This window comes from Canis lupus, chromosome 15 (assembly GCF_011100685.1).
Source record: "Canis lupus familiaris isolate Mischka breed German Shepherd chromosome 15, alternate assembly UU_Cfam_GSD_1.0, whole genome shotgun sequence".
In the NCBI taxonomy this organism is placed as follows: Eukaryota; Metazoa; Chordata; class Mammalia; order Carnivora; family Canidae; genus Canis; species Canis lupus.
Window position 1 is genome coordinate 16,894,306 of NC_049236.1, and position 17,816 is coordinate 16,912,121.

Consider the following 17,816-nt stretch of genomic DNA (forward strand, 5'->3'; position numbering starts at 1 on the left):
CTCCGAGCCCCCCGCCTCGTTGATCTAGTGAATAACTCATCCTTCCAGGGTTACCTGCCTTTGCCATCTCCTTCCCTGTACGTTCCACCATTCTTAAATTATATCTGATCTGGACACATTCATTGTGTGACCTTAGAAGAGTTGTCTCACTTCCAAGAACCTCAGTTTCCACCTCTGTGAAATGGGGTGATAGCCCAGTCCTCAACTGAACATGTTCAGTCCTCCACTGAACATACTTAAAATGAAAGCTAAACCTTTAAGTGGCTCATAATTTTCTACAGGGTAAAGTCCAAGCTTCTTGGAACGGCATGAAAGGTCCTTGAGGTCAAGAGTCAGCCCTCAAATACTAACTACTGTTCTCTTCCCTTACTCTCTCCTGAGCAATTTCATCGTTATTGCATCATGGTGTGTTGGACTGCTTTGGTTACAACACAGTACAGTTAAACTAGCCCTAGCCAAACACAAAGAAAGGGGGACCCCGGTGTGTTTGGGTTATGGGGATGGGGGGTTGAAGGGTAACTGGCTGCAGGTGGGCTCCAGGGCTCCAATGGCCAAGGCCCCCGACTCTGTATTTCTCCACTCTGCGGCAGCAGGGCTCGTCTCGTATACGAACTCCTATTGTTCTTGCTTGGATTCTGTGTCACTAGGAGCCTGGACTGAGGGAAATGGGGAGACCACCGTGGTTATCAGGCTAGCGGGGTGGGGGCAGGAGTTCCTAAAGGAAATGAAAGCAAGGGGTGGGAAAGTGTCTGAGCCCCCACAGCCCACTTTGTGGGATTTCAGGGAATCCTCGGACTTTTTTTTTTTTTTCCTCAAGCCCTCAAGTCCTTTTTTTCCTCAAGTCCATTCTTTAAGCCTACAGAACCGTGTTTAAGATTGCCTGTGGAATGTGCCATCTTACTTCAAACTCCAGATGTCCCCGAAGGCATTAGTTTCCTCCACTCCGCTCCCACCTGAGTTATCCAGCATGACCACCTTCCTGTCAATCCTGTGTCCTCTCTGCTCTGTCCTGCCTTCCTGCTTACTCCCATTGCTCTAAGGCAGGCCTTCCGTGGGTCACACCTCCCAGCTGGATCCCCTTCCTCTCCTTTCCTGCTGGTTATACATCATACTGTCCCCAGGTTTGTCTTTGTAACAGATAATGGGGGTCATACCAACATCTTTCTTAAAAATTCTTAGGGACACCCCCAATACAAACAAAACTCCTCATTCTTTCATTCAGACTACTTCAGGATTTGGGGCCAGCCTATGTTTTCACCTTCTTGCACATGAAGGCCCCTTATTCCGCGTACCCTTTGGCCAAGCAGAATCAGATGTACCAGTTCCCTACACCTGTGCTGTGCTGGTCTCCTTCCATCCCTTTGTCCACACTTTTTCCTCAGCCTGGAACACCTGTGTTCCTGCTGCCTTACTTGCCACGTGACCTTGAGAGAATTCATCACCTTTTTTTTTAAAAAAAGACTTTATTTATTCATGACAGAGACAGAGACACAGGCAGAGGGAGAAGCAGGCTCCCTGCTGGCAGCCCGATGTAGAATTCAATCCCAGGACCCCAGGATCACAACCTGAGCTGAAGGCAGACACTCAACCACTGAGCCACCCAGGCGTCCCTCCATCACCGTTTCTGATTCCACTCTTTACGTCCACGAAGCAGTGCTAATAGTAGTTAACCGTACAGAACCGAACCTGAGGAGTGTGTGGAAAGCAGCTGGCCCCTTTCTTGCCAGAGAAAGTATTGAACAATAAGCTACGCTTTCTCTTTTTCCCCTTTTGGCCCTTCTCAACACACCCTCTGGATCTGGCTCTCTTTCCCTCATCTTGACCTCCCCTGGTTTGTCCCGAACCCAAAATCTTCCCTTTTCTCTCTCCACAGCTTTTTCTGCAGGGCCTCTCAGAGCCCTCTCCCCATACCGGAGTTTCTTTCGTTCTGTTCAGTGAACACTGACTGCTGCCCACAGCATGTAGGCATTGGCTGCCCACGGACAAACATGATGGGTGTTTGCACACAGTCTCTCCCTCCTGCCCTCTGGATATCTTTCCAGCTCGGGTTCCTTCAGCAAAGGTCTCAGCTTCAGGCGGAGGACACCCTCTAGCTGGCAAAGGCCCAGGGATATGCAGAGTGATTAACTGACAGACCCTTCATCCTCTCTTCACTCCCCTGTCCTCACAGACTCAGCCCTCCCCCCAACTCCTGTGTGATGACTGGGTAGAAAGTGCCCTTAGTCCTTTACAGGATGGGGAAGGGAGAAGCCTGACACAGCCCCTGGAGACTGCTTCCATCTCTACCTGCCACTCTGGTGTCCGCTAGCCTAGACCCTCAGTTCCTGTCATTTGTAGCCAACTCCCCGCGTCTCCCATGCCGCAGCCCCTCCACTGCTCCCCATTTGCCCACCTGCTCATGCAGGCCTGCCTTTTCCCACTTGTTCCTCATTGCTATGCCTGCTTCTTTGATCCCATTTCCTTTAAATGTTTCTGCTGAAACATGTCAAGCCTCCGATCATTATGGGAATGGAGTTGTTGGCCTTCACATGGATGGTGGTTTTCAGACCAAACCCTTGCAGAAAGTACATCAGTGATTTATCTTCCGGGGAATGAGGATAGAGCAGGGCCCCTGAGAGAGTAGTGAACAAGTTGGGCGTCAGACAGGGTGGGACCCTAGGGGAGAGTCACCTCCCTTTCAGCTGGTCAGGAAGGTTCCATGAAGGAGGGGGAATTTTAGCTGTTGGACTGGGCATTCTTCCCTTAACCCCCACTCTCCAGCTTATCAGGACTGAGTTCCTGGACCCCTTCAGTCTCTCTAGTTGATCAACCTGTCCCTTCCACCCAGCTTCTCTGCAGGCCCCAAATGACCTCCTCTCCCAGTCACCTGACAGATTTACCCTTTCCCATACAAGTCAGTCTGAGAGGTCTCCTTAGTCAGAAGCCAATCCCTCCCTCTGTATGCTGGATCCCATTGTCTCCTTCCGCACAGCCCGTAAACATGTTCAAGCCTCTTCCCGTTAAAAACAGCCATTAGAGTCCATCTGAAGGTGAGAGCCAGACATCGATATTTTAAAAGCTCCCCAGGTGATTGCATGCAGCCATGGCTGAAAAACATAAACAGAACAAAATCCAAACTTTTTACCGTGGCATGTAAGGCTCTGTATAAACTGATTCCTGCCTGTGTCTCCTGCCCTGACCTCTCTGCCCTCTGAGCTGGAGCTGCACTGAACTACCTAGAGCTCCCCAAACCCACCACATCTCTTGCTTCTGTGCCTTCACACATGTGCCTGCCTCTGCCCCTGTGTTTCCCTGCTTTCTAGAAAGTGCCCTTCAATGTTCACCTTAGGTGTCCTTTCTACAAAGCCGTCAAGAACCCACCCCCACCCTGGGGTAAGGTGCTCCTCCTCAGCGCTTTCATAACCCTCTGTTTATCTCTGTGGGAACACTCGCCACCTGCTACTATGATTGGTCATCTAGACGTCTGTCTTCTCCTCTAGACTGCAAGTGTTTTGCAGGAAACTGAGGGCCCTGGAGATGCCATTTGTAGGACTTGGGGCCACGTGACATCTATCAGATGTTGGAAGACGGTGTCTCCTGGGAACTGAGCGAAGGGAGTCTTGGCGCCTGTTCATTCATGTAGTCAACATTGACCACCATGGCCCAAGTGAATAAATGGGTAGTTGAAGTCTGCCTCTACTGTACTTGACCCGTGGGACTGCACACACATCATCTCCAGTAGTCTGCTTCGTTCGTGTCTGACTTGTCTCTAGATGGATGCTGAATCCAGAACCTCTTGGCAGTACTCTCGGGGCACTGTGCGTACACAGTAAGCACTTAGGAAATATTTGTTAAACCGATGTTCATGAATCCACACACAAGACTGGTACATTGGTTATCACGAGTGGTGTACGGGCTGCTTCCCACCGTGTCTGTGAAGTGTCGAGCACAGAAGCAGTGCTAAGCACTGTGTGGGGGCTAGCTCCTCCACTCTTGACGATGAGGGAGGCACAGTTCCTGTTTTATAGAGATTCAGCGACTTGCAGAAGGTCATGCAGGTCCTCAGTAGAAGACTTAAAACTCAGGCCTCTGGAGGCAGGGGTGACCCCAAAGCCACCAAAGTATACTTGGACCACATTAGGCTTTCAACAAATATTTATTGACTCAAGGGAGACTGCCACTCCCAGGGGGAGTAAAAAGCCTTCTGAATTCTCACTGTCCTCCCCACCTGACTCTGGGTCCCACGACCTCTCTTGGCTTTCTCACAGTCTCACTTATTCTAATATTCACTCCACAAATATTACGAAGGATCAAATGAACCAGACAGTGGGCCCGGTGCAAGAGATATGGAGACCACTAACACAGGACTGAGTGGAACTTAGTGGAGGAGGTTGCAGATTATTGCTTTGCTGTAGGATTGCGGGAGCGGAGGGAGGTGATTTACTACCTGGGAGAGCTGTACCTTGTATTGAGCCAGGGGACAAGGCTTAGAGGGGTGGAGGTGTGTGAAAGATGCAGACATCCTTGGGCAACAGGATGTGGCCCAGGAGAATAACGCAGGCTCAAGGCGAGATCAGGGAAGGGTTAGTGTTATAAAACGCCATGAAATTTGAGCCTTTGAATTCTTCCGCCCTTTCCTTTCAAGGGTAGCTACTGATGGGCTGGATCATAGCTCTACCTTGGCTCTGGCCTCTTACCTCTAAGATTGAACTCCCACATGGCTCCAGCCCACCATTTATGAACATATGTTTTTCCCAAACCACTGTCTCTTCTGAATTCCCTTCCCGTCCACATTTACACCATCCAGTCTGACAAGCAGTTATTGGGTCACTTATATGCACAGCACCACCCCAGGAGCTCCTGGAGATAGAGATTTCATTCCGCTAAAACGGGGTCCTCACCCCAGTTCAGTCTCGTGGGTGAGTGTGTGGAGCTGAGAGGGGAGAGCGCAGGAAGCCGGGTAGACAGCTAAGTATATGTAGAGAGAACGAGTCCACCTGTGTTGGGGACGTCTCTGGTTCCGCCACTCTCATCCCATCAGTCTCCAAACCTCCGTAGGTCAGGCTGTTAGCTCTCACCTGGCCTGCCTCAATAACCTCATCACCCTGGCTGCCAGAGTGAAGTGACTCAGCTGGGTGGTAAACCCCATGCTGGGACAGCATCTGCCTCACTCACCGATGTGTCACTAGCACTTACCACACTCTTGCACACGGTAGGTGGTCAATAAATATTTGATGACACACGCCTGACTGTGTAGCCTCCTCGGAAACCTTCGCTGTTTCTCCTGTGCTTCCAGAATAAAACCGAACTGCCCGGCTTGGCCTTCAAGCCCTCCCTCCCGCATTCAGCCACAGTTGGCTCCACTTGCCTTTTTTTCCTTTCACTGCCTTCAAGGCCAGTTTAGCCAGTGACTCACTGTTCCTGCCTCGGGCCACTCGGACTCTCCCACTGCGGAGCCCTCCTAGCAGTTCCTAATGCTAGGGCTCAGCAGGGAAGGCTTCCCGGCCCAGCTGCTCCCCCAGCCCAGCCCCGGCACACACGTGCTGCCTCCGCCCCCCACCCCCTGGAGGGGGCGCCCCGGAGGGCAGGGCCCATCAGGGCGCGTGGGGCGCGTTGGTGGACTGTCCCCGGAGGGCCCGGCGCGAGCAAGGTGCACCTCGGGCGGGCGGGGGGCGGGCCGCGGGATGCCGAGGGAAGGGGTGGGGAGCCCCGCTGGGCGTGCTTCCTGCCCCGGAATCTGGCGGCCCGCCCCTGCGCCCGCCCCTCGGGCCGAGCCGAGTCGGGGCCAATCAGCAGGCGCCCCCCGCCCGGCCCGCCCCGTCCCCCTCTGGTGACAGAAAGTCGGCCCAGCAGATGAGGAAGTGGCAGGCAGGCCGGCCCTGGGGACTTCTGTGTTGCCCTGCTCCCTCCGAGCCCGCCGCTGCTGCCCGCCCGGCCCCCGCTGGTGAGTGCGGCCCTTCCACGCGCGGGCCGTCCACGTGCCCGGGCGCCCTGCCCGCCCTGCCCGCCCTGCCCTGCCCTGCCCGTGGGCGAGGCGGTTCCAGGGACCGTGGGTGGGAGGTCCCAGCTCTCCGGGGCGGGCCTGGCCGGCCGCCTCCCTCCGCTCCCGGCCCCTATTTGCTCAAACCTAGGCCTTCTCTCACCACCTCCCGACCCTCCCTCTGCGCCTCCTACCCTCCTTCTCCCCCTCCCTCTCCTCGCTCGGGCTCTTCTCCTCCTCTTTCCCCTCCCCCGGCCCCTGCCTGTCTCCTTTTCCCCTTCCATCCGTCTTCAAGGGAGCACCCGCCTGGTTCCCCTCCTGGGACACACCCGGCGCTCCTCAAGCTTGGGGACAGGTCATTTCCAGAGCCTCGAGCCGCTCCTGACCTCCAGGGTGCATGAGTGTCTGTGGAGGGCGAACTCGAGGAGGTGGTTGAGAGAGCGGGAGAGATAACCAGCTGGCAGGCTCCCGGGTCGGGGAGGAGGAACTGTGTGTGCGTGTGCGAGCACAGGCCTGTGCCAGGTAGGCCCCGCCACGGAAGAGGCGACCCGTGAGATCGGATGGTGAATGAATGAATGGGGATTGTCATCCGTGGGAGAGATCTGCGTGCATGACCGAAGGCAGGTGTGTCTCAATGTGGTGTGGGTGATTTTATGTTCACTCACTTCTAAGTGCGGTGTTTGAGTTTATGTCTGTGACCACACCGATCTGTGACTCACGTACGTGTGAGTAAATCTGCATGTAGGCCCGAGGGTGTGAGCATGAACACTTGCACATGGTAACGCAGGACCAGCGAAGGAGGCCGTGTGAGTGTTTGGGGCATGTTGCCCGCGTGAGTGGAATCAGGAGTGGGTCTGAGCATCAGAAACTGTGCGTGTCAGAGTCCACGGAGGCTTGTTTGGGTGGTGTGTCAGAGGACGGTGTGTGGGCTCCGCGTGACCGTGAACACCTGTGTGCTCCTGCTCACCGCGGGTCAGCCTGTCGGTGGTGGTGGAGAGAGCTGTGTGGGAGGGAGGGCTCAGAGACCGACCGTGGCGGGGTGTGGTTGGGGGTCAACCCAGAGGCTGGGGGAGTACCTGAGATGTGTGCCCAGCTGAGTGTGCGAGGGGCACGCCGATGGCCTGGGTGGATGTGTCAGGAGGTGAAACGGACATTCTTCACTAAGCGCCTGCACGGCTTGTTCTCTTGATAGAGGGAACCGGGCACACCTGGGTCAGGCGGCTCGCCGCCGAGCATCTCCTGCCCTGGCCGTGAGGGGAGTGCCTTGTCCCTCTGGGACAGCCTCGGCATCCCTGGCCCTCCTGGGTCTGGGCCCAGGCTTTCGTGTCCCAGTGTGCCCTCCCCCGACATTCCTTCGGGTTCTGAGGGGGAGAGGGCCTAGTTCATTAGGACCCTCCCTAAGGGAGGGGAAGATTCCTGAGACCTCCTCCACTCACCCACCTCCTCACATGCCACTGGCTTCCCTGCCCCTCCCAGGGAGAGAAGGGCGACCGTACCCATTCCGAAGCAGGGCAAACCGAGAATTTATGGCTAGATCAGGAGAGGATGCTGGGTATGGGTTTTCAACAGCTCTCTTTGGGCCAAGGCTAGGGCTGGGCTGGAGGTTTCTGGCTCAAAACTAAGCTAGAGCCTTAGCTCATCTGGCCGTCCGGGGTGGGTGGGTGGGTGGTGAGTCCCATGCTTTCCTCTTGGCTTTCCCAATCCTGGTGGGTCCTGCTCCTCCAGGCCCTGACCTGTGGCCTGGACCCACCCTCCACCCCATGCGCAGTGCAGCGGGGGCGGGTGGAGGGCGGGGCGCTCCCAGATCTAGTCAGACAGGTGGAGCCGCCGGGGCAGGAGTCTCAAAGGGCCAGGCTCCGGAGAGGAAGGGCTGGAGGGGAGTGCCGGAGAGGAGGGGAGCAGGGAGCGGAGAGCGGAGACGGAGTCGCGGGAGGTGAGGGACCAGGAGGGCCAAGGAGAGGAGGGAGTATGGGGGGGGGGGATCGTCCCGGGAGCCGAGCATCCCGAAAGTGGATTGGGAGGATCCCCGGGGAGAAAAAAGACCCAGAGCTGGAGAAGTGGGAGACTGGCGGGCAAGGCACAGGCAGTCACTCTGGAGAGGAAAGGTGAGCTTCTCCGGAGAGCGCGGCAACGGAGAGCTCCTGTGGAGGGAGAGGGGGAGTGAGGTCGGTGGGAAGAATCTCGGTGGTGGAGCCGAGAGGGAGGGAGGGGAGGTGTGGAGGGGCGGGAAGCTGCCTCCTACCCCCGACCCCCAGCAATTCCTTCCCTCACCCTTCTGGCCTTTCTGCACGGAGGTGTCAGGAGTTGTCTGGTCTGGTCTGTGTCCTGTCGGGGGATCAGGGGTGGGATGGAGGCACCCAGCCCTGATACCCACCGCCCTCACCTCCCCAGAGTTCCATAGCCAGGATGGAGGCGGTCGTGAACTTGTACCAGGAGATGATGAAGTATGCAGGTAAGCTGCTGTCCTCCCTCCTGCCCCAGGATCCCTGGATCTGGGGCTGTCTCCTAGTGGAGAGTCCCTAGGGACTCCCTGACCCTCTGTGACCCGACCCCACCCCTGTCCACCTGGTGGGGCCCCTTCGGACCCCGTGACTCCTCCTGACTCCTGGACCCTTATTCACAGATCCTCGGCTCCAGGGCTACCCTCTGATGGGGTCCCCCCTGCTAATGACCTCCATCCTCCTGACCTACGTGTACTTCGTTCTCTCACTTGGGCCTCGCATCATGGCCAATCGGAAGCCCTTCCAGCTCCGGGGCTTCATGATTGTCTACAACTTCTCACTGGTGGCGCTCTCCCTCTACATTGTCTATGAGGTGGGCCCCTGGGATGCCCAGGTTTTAATTCCTGCTGGCAAGATGAGGGGCAGGCTTTGAGGTCAGGTCAGAGCATGACATCTCCTTTCCAGAGAGGCTCAGATCCATTGCTTTAGCTAGATAGCTGGAGGGACTGGGCGGGGTGGGCCTCTGGTGGTCTAATCCACACCCCTTCCTAGTTCTTGATGTCTGGCTGGTTGAGTACCTACACCTGGCGCTGCGATCCTGTAGACTATTCCAACAGCCCGGAGGCACTAAGGGTAAGCAGGGGCGGCCGGGGTGGGGGGGGGGGGGCGGGGGGTACTGGTGCTAGGTTATAAGCACCCTGGGGATAGCAGTTTGGGTGTGACCTGGGCTCATGGGCCAGTTCTGAGACGTTTCTGGAGTAGTGTGGGGGTCCTAAGGCTGTCTGACCTCTTGCAGATGGTTCGAGTGGCCTGGCTCTTCCTCTTCTCCAAGTTCATCGAGCTGATGGACACGGTGAGTGGTTACAGGAGATACGAGGACCTGGTGGGGAGAAAGCAGAGACCCTGGCTCTGAAACCCATTTCCCTACTCTTCTTAGGTGATCTTTATTCTCCGGAAAAAAGATGGACAGGTGACCTTCCTCCATGTCTTCCACCACTCCGTGCTTCCCTGGAGCTGGTGGTGGGGGGTAAAGATTGCCCCGGGTGAGTGCTGAAGGCCACGGTGGAGGGGAGAGGGGCAGGCACTGAGGACCAGCTGCTGGCCTCTCCTGACCCTGCTCCTTGTCCCGACAGGAGGAATGGGCTCTTTCCACGCCATGATCAACTCCTCGGTGCATGTCGTCATGTACCTGTACTACGGGTTGTCCGCCCTGGGCCCTGTGGCTCAGCCCTACCTGTGGTGGAAAAAGCACATGACAGCCATCCAGCTGGTGAGGGGCCGAGCTGGAGCCACCCTCCCCCCTTTATTCATCCTGCCTCCCCTTTGACCCCAGGCCTCCGCATTCAGCCTTTCCCTATCCTGCCCCTGTTCATCTGACCCTGGCCTTCTCCCTTCTAGATCCAGTTCGTGCTGGTGTCGCTGCACATCTCCCAGTACTACTTCATGCCTAGCTGTGACTACCAGTACCCAGTCATCATCCACCTCATCTGGATGTACGGCACCATCTTCTTTGTGCTCTTCTCCAACTTCTGGTATCACTCCTATACCAAAGGCAAACGGCTGCCCCGTGTACTTCAAAACGGAGCTCCAGGTACCGCCAAAGTCAAGGCCAACTGAGAAACGTGGCCTAGCTAGGTGCCCACCTAAGTGCCTCAGGACTGCACCTTGGGCAGCATCTGACGTCCTCCCCGCCTACACCGGTGACCTGTGACCAGGGCCCTGTGTGGTCCGGACTGAGCAGGGGGCAGGCCCTCCCCTCCCCACAGCTGGCACACAGGGACCACGGCTTCCGTCGCTCACCCGCTTCTCCCAGCCAGCTCCGAGGACACGGCCGCACCACCCTCTGCCACTCCAGAGCCGGGGGCTCAAGGGTTGGGACACTCATCTTCCCCTCCCGGCCTTAAACTTGGGAGGGGAGCACTCAGGACTGGCCCCCACCAGGGTCTTGTGGCCTTTTTCCTCACACTGAAGAGGTCAGCAATAATCTGTCACTCTGGACCCATGACCCCTCCTCCTTCTCTAGCCCACACTGAAGCAGAAGCTTCTTGACCAAAGGTCAGAGTGGGTGGGGGGCCTGGGACTACAGCCTGTGGAGGCTGTTCACTCACTTAGGTCTTCATTAAAAGTGACAGAGGAAACCACCCAGGCTGCGTGTGTACATGTGTGAATGAAGAGGTGCCAGCCCTGTCTGCAAACAGGAGGGATGGTTCTGGCTCTGAGGACAGTGGACAGGAGCTCTGGGGAAGGCTGCTTGGACAGAGCTCATGCGAGGAGAAGAGAGGGAGACATGACTTTATTAGAAAAATAAAAAAGAAACAAAAACAAAAAACTGGGATAATGAGTTGGTCCTCAACGGATGCCTTGGTGGATGAGGCTGCTCTTGGCCGCGCTGGCCTTCTCCCGTTCCCGCCGCCGCGCAGGATCCAACTCAAAGCAGCGCCATAGCCGCAGGGTCTCATCTGCGGCTGCTGAGGCCACAGTGGCCCCGTCCGGGCTCATGGTCAGGCTGAGTACCCGGGCAGTGTGACCTGAGGCACGAGGAGGGAACAAATGAGTGCATGGGAGTATAGACACACCTCCAGCCGCCAGTGTGGAGGGCCACATTCCTTTTGTTTTTTAGAACACCTCTGAGACCATTCACATACCACAGAATTCTTCCCTTTAGAGTACACAATTGGTTGGTTTTTAGTATATTCACAAAGTTGTGCAACCCCATCACGACACTAATTGCACAATGTTTTCATCACTCCCTAAATAAAGTCTCTCCTCACCTCTCCCCTCCCCCCCAGCCCCCAGCAACCATCAATCTGTTTTCTTTCTTTGCATTTGCCTCTTTGGACATTTCATGTGATCAGCCACATGCAACATGTAGCCTTCTGTGTCTGGCTTGTCGCTTAGCACCTACCTTTAAGCTCAGCCACCTTGGCCATGGTTGGGTATTTCCAAATAACCAACTGGTTCTGGGCAAAGCCATGGCCAGAGATGAGCTCCTTGTAGTGGGGAGACCAGAGGATGGAGCACACCTGTGGAGAGGGGTTGAGGTGAGGGCACAACATAGAGCAACACTATCCAAATGAGACCTAAGTCCACTGGAGTATCAGGGGCCCCGCCAGGTGCCAGACTCGGACCCGAACCACCACAGTTCTTGAAATGGGCCTCCGCTGGGAAGAAGAGTGACCTCGAGGGGAGGGGACACATGTGAATGATCCTGAGGTAAAAATGCTATGTTTCGGGGGAGGGGGCGTCCTGCAGGACAGGGTGCGCCTTTGAGCCCAGGAAAAAAAAAAAAAGAAAAAGAAATGCTATGTTTCGGTGACTAGATGAAGAGACGATGAAAGATTCTAGGAAGTCTTGCAGATTCCTGAGTAGGTTCTAGCCCTCTCAAACAATATAAGAGGAACACATTTCAGAGAGACAAGAAGCGACAAACTTAATTTAGGACATATTAGGGCGTTGCCACCTACAGGACTGAGGTTGGAGTTAAGCCGCACATATCAGTGTGGTCCTGACCTCTTGAGCGAGAGTGAAGTCACAATTCTGGAAATCATCAGGGTATAGAATCGGCGAAGCCACTAGTGGGGACAGTTGCCCAAGGAAGACTAAACAGAGTAAGACTGCTTCTGGGAGGGAGAGGCTAGGTAAAAGACTACCTGGGATTGAGCATCCACGGCACTCAGGCAGGCCCCAGAGCAGACATTCCAGATGCGAATGTGTCGGTCACTGGTGCCCCCTCCAGTTGCCAGGACATTGGACTGCCACGGACACCAAGCTACAGCCTAGGTAGGATAAACGTGGAATCAGCAGGTACAGGGGCTAGACAAGGAGCTACTGGGGTCACAGGGTAATTCTGTCCAAAACTACCATCCCGTCTCCCAGGTTCCGGGTGAGGGTCTGCAGAGGACCCAACCCAGCCCCACTCTCACCTTGACTGCCCCTTGGTGCTGGGTGAATGTCTGCAGGGGCACCCAGCCACCCTCTCCAGGAGCACTAGGCCACACATTGACCAAGTTGTCGTTGCCACCGCTGGCCAAATGTCGTCCATCTGGGGCCCAGCGCAGTCCACACACCTCCTGGCTGTGGCCACTCAGTGTGGCCACATGGTGTTCTGCGACCCGAACATCATGGTGATGGATGTGGCCAGAACGTGAGCCACTGAGGGAAGGGAACGGAACGAGGGTCAGCGGCAGTGCCACACACTGCCAGCAGGACTGAGTTGCTTCAGTTCACAGGTGCATCTCTGGGGAGAGCTGGCAAAAATCAGACAGGTTTTGCAACAGACCAGCTAAAACCACACACCTGGACAAGATATAGCTGTTCCAGCACAGGGAGCTCACTCGGGCAGAATGACCGGTCATGTTTCGAAGCCGCTTCTGCTGCTGCACGTCCCACAGCTGGAGAGAGAAGGCTGCTAGGATCAGACACTGCGACGTGCCACTGGTGCCCACAGGGGCACTGCTGGTGTCCCACCCCGCTCCTGCCAGACAAGCCCCCTGGGTCTGTGCACCACAGGCCTGCGGCAGAGGGACGGGTCTCACCTGCACCTCAGCACTGCTGGTGCCCACAGCCAGGTAGTTGCCCTCCTTGATCCAGGCCACAGAAGATATGTACTCCCCAGGCTGCTCCATCTGCAGCAGCTGCAAGATGTCACCGGAGCTAGCACTCCACAAGTACACACTGTTGTCCAACGCCACAGCCAGCACATTCCCAGAGCTCCAGTCCACAAGGTTCAGGTCTGACAGAGCAGGGAAGGGGGACGGGGAGGGGGAGCATGAGCTTCCCCGTGTGCCCGGTGCCCAGGCCCTCTCCCTCCATCCAATGAATGGACAAGGGGAAGGCTGCACTCACAGTAGTCATTCCGGATTTCAGGGGCGTCCAGGATTCGGTCTGGCAGGGAGGGAATGTAACGGCAGGTCTTCCGGGTGGAGCCAGGCGTGGCCTTCTGGCTGTACAGCACTTTCAGTCTGTTCTGGTAACCTGTGGCAACCCAGCGGGCCCACACAGTGGGACAACGGGGTCCTCCCACGGCCCCTAGCCTGGAAGGTCAGATCAACACCTGCCCTCACCACAGTCTTAGGTGGGAGGAGCAGACTAAGGGTCGTGCTGACACCTCCCTCCCGGAAACAAGAACTTCAGGTCTTACCCTCTGGGGCATTCTGTGGTTTTCCACTGAGCCGCAGGATCTTGGCTTCCTCCACGTCAAAACCGTTCAGGTTCAGAGCCCAGGCTTTCTGATGTTCCTGGCACACAGGGTGGGCGTGAGGCAGGATGCATGGTCCAGGGTGCACGGGCTGGTGTTGGGCTCCAAATCCCTCTGGATCACGTACCTTCTTGGTGGGCGTGTGGCTCTCTTCAGGCTGGTTTTCCTTGCTCAGGAGGAAACTGGCCACCTCCATCTGGGAAGCACTGCGATGGGGGATGTAGCGGTCCCCGCCGGGTTTGCTGGGAGTGGTCTGAGCCTTGGAGCTGGACTTGCCTGGCGCGGGGAGAGGGAGGCCGAGAGTGGGAGCAGGCTCCTGGGGCGCTGTCGGCCGGCCCGCCTCCCTCCCCCGCGGCCCGCCGCACCCCACTGACCCGGAGTCCGGCCGGGGGTCCTGCCGGCGCTGTGGGACCGGTTGGCCGCCCGCATGGGCGAAGGCGCCGGGCCTGCGGCCTCCCTGGCCTTGCGCTGCCAGCGCGCGGGGGGCGCATTGGGGATGGGCGCGTCCAGCTGCAGCAGCGAGTGCAGGTCGCTCTCGAACACGAACTGCGCCATGGACGCGGTGCCCGCCGAGTCCTGGGGGAAGACGCGACCGCGCTCAGCCCGGGCCACCCCGGCCGCGCCCCGCCCGCGCCCCGCGACGGCCTCCCACCTGCAGCTCCCAGCGGGCTCCAATCGCCGACCGGCCTCCGCCGCGCCGGCCTGCGCTCCTTAAACTCTCCGCTCCGAGCACTCATTGGCTCCTTCAAAACCCAACCGTCGCAACCGTCGCCTTCGCCCATTGGCCTTTGACGGCACGGGAGGCGGGGCTTCCGGTGCGAGCCGCAGATCTCACGAGAATCCAGCCGCGGAGCGTGATTCGAAGGGCGAGAGGGTTAAGGCTGGTCCCCGGAGGCCCGGAGTCTGAAGGCGAGAGGGGCGGGGCCTAGGGGCCTGGGGGCGGGGCCGGGGCGGGGCCTGCGCCCTCCCGAGCCGCTTCCATTCATTCCTTCCCCGCGTCCGCCCTTCGCTCTTGAGGCCGGCCCGTGGGTGGTATTGATGCTACGGAAGTGCCGGAACTCGGTGGAGGGCCCCACAGCCCCGAGCCGTTCAGAGGAGGGAGAGGCGGCAGGTGGGCAGGGGCGGGGAAGTGGTTGGGCAGCTTAGGAGCGGAAAGAAGCCAGAGCTATTAGCTTGTTAGCTTGGTGCCTGCGGGAGCACTGCTAGGAAGGAGCAGCACGCGTGAAACGTGGTTTTGTGGGGCGCCCGGGTGGCTCAGTCGGTGGGGTTGAGCGGCTGCCTTGGGCTCAGGTCATGACCCCAGGGTCCTGGGATGGAGCCCCTCCGTCCCCCTCCGCCCCCCCCCCCCCATCGGGCTCCCTGCTCAGTGGGGAATCTGCCTCTCCTACCCTTCTACGTCTCCCCTGCTTGTCCTCTCTCTGTGTCCAATAAATAAATAAAATTTTTTAAAAAATTGTTTTGTTGTTGTTTTGCAAATGGGGGAAAATGAGGGTGGGAAAGGCATGAATTCCTTAAGGTCAAGAAGAAAGATCAGGACCCAGACCTGCCTTTCTGGAGATATAAGATTGGGACTGCCTTCTGAGAGCCATTGTGGCTTACCTCCATCCATGGGGCTTTAGAGGTGGCAAGAATTGTAAAGATGCACTAGTCTAATCTGAGCACGGTGCATCCTCCCCATCCTGGCAACATACCCATATTTTACAGATGAGAAAGCCAAGGCCCAGGGGAAGGGATTGCCTGAGCCACACAGTTGGTGGGAAGCCAGGTCTGACTCCCATTCAATCCAGCGCTCTCATAAGGACCTGAATGAATTGTGTGAATATGCTTAGAGGTGAAGCAGCAGTAATAAAGATAATAATGGGTACCATTTATTGGCCATCCACTAACTACCGTGTTTAAAAAGTTTACATACATTATTGACTTTAATCCTTGGTCCCATAAGGCAGATACTCTATTCCCTTTTTATGGAAAAAGAAACTGGGTTAGAAAAAGGTTAGAAACATGTCCAAAGGCACACAGCCAAAAATAAATAGCGGAGCCAAACTATCCGGCTAACACCTTCACTCCTAATCATATGCTGTTTACTGTCCCAGAGAGAGGCTGGAAAAATCATGTTTCTAATAATTACCTTAGATCACTCATGATGACAGAGAAAAATATGGGGCTCTTATCCCAAACTTAATATTGTTATTAATTTTGATTTTGAAGTATTCATGTTTTTTCTTTTTAATTTCCAATTACATGGACGAATTGCAGGCTGGAGACAGGGAGACCCTGAACCTCAGAGAATGTAGAAGTTGTTTAGAGTCAAGCTGGTGAAGCTTGGAATTCAATGTGAAGCTAAGGAATTGGGATTTTATCTGCTAGACATTGTGGAATCAGTAAGTTTCTGCATAGAGAGGAGCCAAACAAAACATATCTAAATGCAAGACGTAGCCAACAAACCTCTGGAGTAAGGGTAACTATAGAGAAAAAGAAGGATAGGGGGAAAACCTCAGGGATTTCATACATTTTAAAATAAAGGAATGAAAGGAGTCAGTGGAAATTATACTGACATGGACCGTAAAGAGGGAGGCATTCTAAGATATGCAAAATGGTTAAGAAGAATGATGACAGAAAAGGTCAGGTCTGGCCATTGACGATAAATCATCAGCAACATTGGAGAGAGCTGGATCAGAAGAGTGTGTGCTCAAGGAAAGGGCTGGAGAAAGAAGGCTGGGGATGGGGAACGTGTAGAGGCAGCAAGCATGGGATACTTGCGTGAGAAATTTGAGATTGAGACAGGGACAGTGCATGGGAGCTTGAGGGAACCAGTACCAAGAGCCTATACATGTCTGAAGGTGGAGGCAAAAGAGCCGAGGGAAATGGAAGAAGCCAGGCAAGGGCCAGCTGAGAGAGCAAGGTGCTTGGGTTACCTTACTCAGGAAGAAATGGGATAGAAAACACAGGGAGCTTTCCAGTTAGGAAAGAAAGATCACTGCTTCTCATGTGGAGGGGATGGAGAACAAGGCTTTAGAGAAGGATAATTAGAGCCAAAGAGCTGGTTAGATGGGAGGACTCCTACTAGAACTCAAGTCTAGGAAAGCAAAGGGCATGAAAGGAATAAAATACAGGTGACATCCAAGTGGTGGAACAGCCCAGTTGGGATGATAATAAAAATAGCTCAATAAACATCGAGTGTTTACTATGTGCTTGGTATTATGTTAACATTTTTAATCCTAAGGTAGGAAAACACTAGACGAGGAAGAGATCAGGTTCTGAAGAGTGAAGCTAAAGATTTAGGGGTATGGAGTGGGATGGATAGGAAGATCAATCAGCAGACAGGTTGGGTTTAAGGAGAGATACTGGAGGCAGAGATATTAGTTAGCAGGCTGTAGCAATAGCTCAGTGGAGATGGAGCAGATGGACTTAGGAAGTAAAAGTGGTCAGGATATGATGGCTAAGTGTGAGTGTAAAGGTGAGAAGTTCAGTGCTGTGGATCTCAATCCTAGTCTTGAGTCCCTAGGACCAGAGTTGGAACCTTGACCATGGCTAGGGGAAGGAAAATGAGTATACTGGATGTCATCCATTTGTCCCATTCAGACATATTCTTATATCCGTCTCTACCATGCCCTGTGCCTTGTGAGGGTGATTTATATGGCCTATATCAATGGATTCCCTTGGGCTTTGGTTCCCGTTTGGGTTCTACTAATTGGAGGATACTATGGATTAAACTTTGTCCACCCCACTCCCTCTAAGTTCATATGTTGAATTACTAAGCCCCAATACCCCAGAGTGGAACCTTATTTGGAAATAAGATCACTGCAGATGTAATTAGTGAAGATGAGGTCATTTGGGTGAGGTCATTTTGGTCATTCAATCCAGGGAGACTGGTGTCCTTATGCAATGGGGAAGCATGGACACAGATACACACAAGGAGAATGTCAATAATGTGAAGATAAATGCAGAGATGGGGGTGATGCTTCTACAAGCCAAGGAATGCCACGTTTGCCAGGGAACCCCTAGAAGCTAGGGGAGAGGCATGAACACAGCTCTCAGAAGGAGCCAACCCTAATGATGCCTTGAACTTCTAGCCTCCAGAACTGTGAGACAGTACATTTCTGTTCTTGAAGCCACCAACTTTGTGGTAGTCTGTTCGGCAGTTTTAGCAAACTAATACAGGGGAGAACAATGGGTGGAGGGAGAGTGAGCCAGAGCTATTTATTCCCCTGGCTCTCTC

The 17,816-nt window shown here is 55.3% G+C and overlaps 2 protein-coding genes across 6 annotated transcripts; one reads left to right on the forward strand and one right to left on the reverse strand.

The window, feature by feature from the left end:
• Positions 1 to 5,768: 5,768 nt before the first annotated feature.
• Positions 5,769 to 10,545, forward strand: ELOVL1 (ELOVL fatty acid elongase 1). Of its 5 annotated transcripts, none has more exons than XM_038558378.1 (8): positions 5,769 to 5,923; positions 8,351 to 8,411; positions 8,583 to 8,773; positions 8,953 to 9,033; positions 9,197 to 9,253; positions 9,338 to 9,443; positions 9,534 to 9,670; positions 9,799 to 10,545. In XM_038558378.1, exons 2-8 carry the CDS (start codon positions 8,366 to 8,368, stop codon positions 10,015 to 10,017), a joined length of 837 nt encoding a protein of 278 aa, XP_038414306.1. In that variant the 5' UTR covers positions 5,769 to 5,923; positions 8,351 to 8,365; the 3' UTR covers positions 10,018 to 10,545. The 5 variants fall into 5 exon arrangements, with proteins under 5 accessions (XP_038414306.1, XP_038414310.1, XP_038414308.1 ...); XM_038558380.1 differs by lacking the exon at positions 5,769 to 5,923 and adding an exon at positions 6,118 to 6,481 and having other exon boundaries at positions 9,799 to 10,017; XM_038558379.1 differs by lacking the exon at positions 5,769 to 5,923 and adding an exon at positions 7,813 to 7,892 and having other exon boundaries at positions 9,799 to 10,017.
• A 128-nt stretch (positions 10,546 to 10,673) lies between these two features.
• On the reverse strand, positions 10,674 to 14,391 carry CDC20 (cell division cycle 20). The gene is made up of 11 exons (XM_038558377.1): positions 14,250 to 14,391; positions 13,972 to 14,173; positions 13,725 to 13,873; positions 13,541 to 13,637; positions 13,246 to 13,374; positions 12,936 to 13,132; positions 12,697 to 12,791; positions 12,324 to 12,552; positions 12,051 to 12,176; positions 11,306 to 11,423; positions 10,674 to 10,928 (listed from the first exon to the last, which is right to left on the reverse strand). Exons 2-11 carry the CDS (start codon positions 14,150 to 14,152, stop codon positions 10,750 to 10,752), a joined length of 1,500 nt encoding a protein of 499 aa, XP_038414305.1. The 5' UTR covers positions 14,153 to 14,173; positions 14,250 to 14,391; the 3' UTR covers positions 10,674 to 10,749.
• Positions 14,392 to 17,816: the final 3,425 nt, after the last annotated feature.

Coding starts and splice junctions, on each gene's coding strand:
- ELOVL1 (XM_038558378.1), top strand. CDS start 8,366: ATGGAGGCGGTCGTGAACTTGTACCAGGAGATGATGAAGTATGCAG. Junction 8,412..8,582: donor GGAGATGATGAAGTATGCAG/GTAAGCTGCTGT, acceptor CCTTATTCACAG/ATCCTCGGCTCCAGGGCTAC. Junction 9,254..9,337: donor TCATCGAGCTGATGGACACG/GTGAGTGGTTAC, acceptor TACTCTTCTTAG/GTGATCTTTATTCTCCGGAA.
- CDC20 (XM_038558377.1), bottom strand. CDS start 14,152: ATGGCGCAGTTCGTGTTCGAGAGCGACCTGCACTCGCTGCTGCAGCTG. Junction 13,874..13,971: donor GACCCCCGGCCGGACTCCGG/GTCAGTGGGGTG, acceptor TCCCCGCGCCAG/GCAAGTCCAGCTCCAAGGCT. Junction 12,792..12,935: donor CCAGCAGTGCTGAGGTGCAG/GTGAGACCCGTC, acceptor TTCTCTCTCCAG/CTGTGGGACGTGCAGCAGCA.